This window comes from Vigna radiata, chromosome 1 (genome assembly GCF_000741045.1).
Source record: "Vigna radiata var. radiata cultivar VC1973A chromosome 1, Vradiata_ver6, whole genome shotgun sequence".
Taxonomy (NCBI): Eukaryota; Viridiplantae; Streptophyta; class Magnoliopsida; order Fabales; family Fabaceae; genus Vigna; species Vigna radiata.
Window position 1 is genome coordinate 24,115,690 of NC_028351.1, and position 2,904 is coordinate 24,118,593.

At 39.8% G+C, this 2,904-nt stretch overlaps 1 protein-coding gene across 2 annotated transcripts; it reads right to left on the bottom strand.

The window, feature by feature from the left end:
- Positions 1 to 206: 206 nt before the first annotated feature.
- Positions 207 to 2,613, bottom strand: LOC106768471 (ethylene-responsive transcription factor ABR1-like). 2 transcript variants are annotated; one of them, XM_022786603.1, is made up of 3 exons: positions 2,381 to 2,612; positions 1,787 to 2,119; positions 207 to 1,193 (listed from the first exon to the last, which is right to left on the bottom strand). In XM_022786603.1, the coding sequence occupies exons 2-3, from the start codon at positions 2,085 to 2,087 to the stop codon at positions 382 to 384; spliced, it is 1,113 nt and encodes a 370-aa protein (XP_022642324.1). In that variant the 5' UTR covers positions 2,088 to 2,119; positions 2,381 to 2,612; the 3' UTR covers positions 207 to 381. The 2 variants fall into 2 exon arrangements, with proteins under 2 accessions (XP_022642324.1, XP_014509135.1); XM_014653649.2 differs by having other exon boundaries at positions 1,787 to 2,613.
- Between the last annotated feature and the right edge of the window lie 291 nt (positions 2,614 to 2,904).

The following is a 2,904-nucleotide window of genomic DNA, read 5'->3' on the forward strand; positions in this document are numbered from 1 at the left end:
TAACCTTCAACCACCTTTTCTCTTTTTCAAATAATCTTCTTTACAAGAATACGAACAAAACAATACTTAACTCCAAAACTACATGTTCAAGGAATTTACCATCATTTCACAAAGGAACAAAACTTAAACAAAGTTATAGTATCTTTTTTCAAAATTAGAGTTTCATCTGATAATTTTGGATTAAATATCTGTATAACTGACTGAACTGAAACTCTAATTTTGATTTCATAATAATAGTGACAAAAAATACTTAAAAAAACTGTATTTAAGTTTTATCCTTAAAAATAAGTAAAACAAGTTTTTTTTTTATCCTAAGTATGAAAGAAAGAAAAAGGGTAAGACAACAAAAAAGTAGAATATGAACGAAGCTGAAACATTGGATCAACCGGAAGGTGGTGGCTGGCCACCGGTATCGGACCATGTTGACGGCGGAATCTCCGGCCTGCCGCCGGCTGGAGGGAGGCTTTCCAGTGGCTGGAAATAACTCATTTGTTGACTTGAAAACATGGGAAATGAAGCAGAGGAAAATTGAGGAGATGTTGAGAATAAAGGGAATGGAGTTTGTGACACAGAAGAAGAGAATGAAGGTGATGAGGGTAATAATGAAGGTGATTGAAGAGAAGCCAATTGTGCATTGTAGTAGAACTGCTGAAGCAAACTAGAAGGTTGTGGTTGTTGTTGTTGATGAAGCTGAGGCTGATGATGCTGCTGTTGAAAATCACTCTGTAGAAGCTGAGAGTATTGCAAGTAGTCTCTGATCAAGTCAGAGGAGCTTTGCATATTTGGCGGCTGAATGAAGGGTGGCGCCGCCATGGCCGTGGTGAGTGGTCGGAATTGTGTGGTGGAGGAGTCAGAAACGGTTAGTCTTGTGGCGGGATGGAAAGGTTGAAGAGGTGGAACTGCTCTAACATTTTCAGGGAAGTTTAGCTTTGCCCTGTTGCCTCTGAACCTCAATGCAGCTTCGTCATAGGCTCTTGCTGCTGCTTCTTCTGTGTCAAATGTGCCAAGCCAAACTCGTGCTGCTTTGTGTGGATCACGGATTTCAGCTGCCCATTTTCCCCATGGCCTCTGTCTCACTCCCCTGTACTTTCTCCTCCTTTCCCCATCTCCAGCCGTAGTTTCAGTAACAGCAGTTGCTGCTGCTGCTGTTACTGTTACTGTTGTAGTTGTGGAGGTGGGAACTTCTTCAGTCACTGGTTAAATTCAAAAGATGAGATAGAAGGCACAGAACATCTGCACTAGTGTGGAGAAACATGCCATTGTGTAATAAATGGCTTAATTGAGAATCATGGTGTTTATACTAGTAGTTGAAGGTATTTGAGTATGTGACTGATGAGTAATGATCATGTTCAGCATGGTAAACTTTTCTTTTTGATAACATGGTTTTGGAAAATGAAATCTACTTGATGAAAGAAAATGAGAAATGGAAGGTGTTTATGCATGCAATATAAGATGCACGAATGATTTTCCCCTGCACTAGGTGGAAGGGAAGGAAATCCAATGAAAAGAAGGATGAGTGCTTGATTCTGAACACTAAACACAGACTAATGATGCTGCATGTTTCATTCAACAAATTGGGATGTTTGGAAAAGATAAAATAAATTGGTGAAGAAAGTTTAAGATAATGCAAATAATGATTTACATACACCCCATTTGTTGTTTTAGATGCAAAACATGAGATGAGGGTGAAATGAAATGATGTGTGAGTTGTGATTGTGATGATTGTAGATATGAAAAACATGTTTCATGGATAATTTGAGGATGTGGTGTAAGGAAGTAGTTGCACCTGAAGATGAGTCTCCTTGAGAAGGTAGCACGAAGTCAGGAACTGTTGTTCTGAAGAGTCTTGGAGCAGTTTGTTGTTGCATCAGGTTATGTGAAGAAGAGGTATTAGTCTCTTGTTCTTCTCTCCCTCTTTTCTGACCAACACCAGAAGAAGGAGAAGGAGAGGAAGAGAAAGAAGACAAACGAGAAAGAGAAGGTGCATGTCCGAAACCTGACATCATGGGATAACCACTTTGTTGCATCCATTCGGTGCTCCTCTGGTCAGACCCTGACGAAACAACGTGTGTCAAAGCTGAAACCATTTGTCTCAACTCTGGATCACCCCTGTTGTACCCTGAAACCAAAGAACCACCTTGCATTGTTACCTCACCTTGTTGTTGCATCCCTTGGTTAAAATTGAAGCCTGGTGAACCACCACTACCATCACCATGTCCATGACCATATTCACCCTCACCACCGTCATCCGCGGTGAACCGGATAAACTCACCTGAGCCCCTTTGGTACGCCACCGTTAGCAAGGACATGAAAACTATAAACTATGGTGTTTTTCTTTTCTTACTATTTTTGGACCAAAATCAAATTTACCAAGATCCACCTGGAAATTTTGTTGCTTGATTCCTTCTCGGAACACCCTTTGGAATGCTATGGAGGATGAAACGGTTATATAATAAAGGGGTGCAAAAGATTTGCAAAATTAAGCATGTGGAATTAAGCTAGCCAGCCACCATTAAAATAGTGTAAACTAAGCTATAAGTATATCCTTTTCCCTGTACCGTATGCTCTGGCTTCTACATTCACCTCAACGCACACACCCCTTTACCACCTTTATAATTTCTTTAGTAGTTTAATTTTCATGGTGCACAAATTGTTTTTGGATTTCTGAAATATGTGAAAGGGAATTTGTTTTGGTATTTTGGCAAATACTAAAAAAAGAGTGAATTATAAAATATGTGTTCTCTCTGTCACGGCTGAGAATTTTGGTGGCTATGTTCACACGTAATCTAGCTTTGACTGAGAAATAGATAGAAAGTACAAATTGTAGCTAACTAGTTAACACCTTATTGCAGTCTCTTTTGCAAATGCTGTCGGTGTCATTCTAGAGAGAGAGAGAGACAGAGA

What these genes read in the sequence shown, in the direction of transcription:
- LOC106768471 (XM_014653649.2), bottom strand. Translation starts at nt 2,309, where the DNA reads ATGTCCTTGCTAACGGTGGCGTACCAAAGGGGCTCAGGTGAGTTTATC. An exon ending in TCAAGGAGACTCATCTTCAG is followed by an intron (nt 1,194 to 1,786) that starts GTGCAACTACTT and finishes GAATTTAACCAG; the next exon opens with TGACTGAAGAAGTTCCCACC.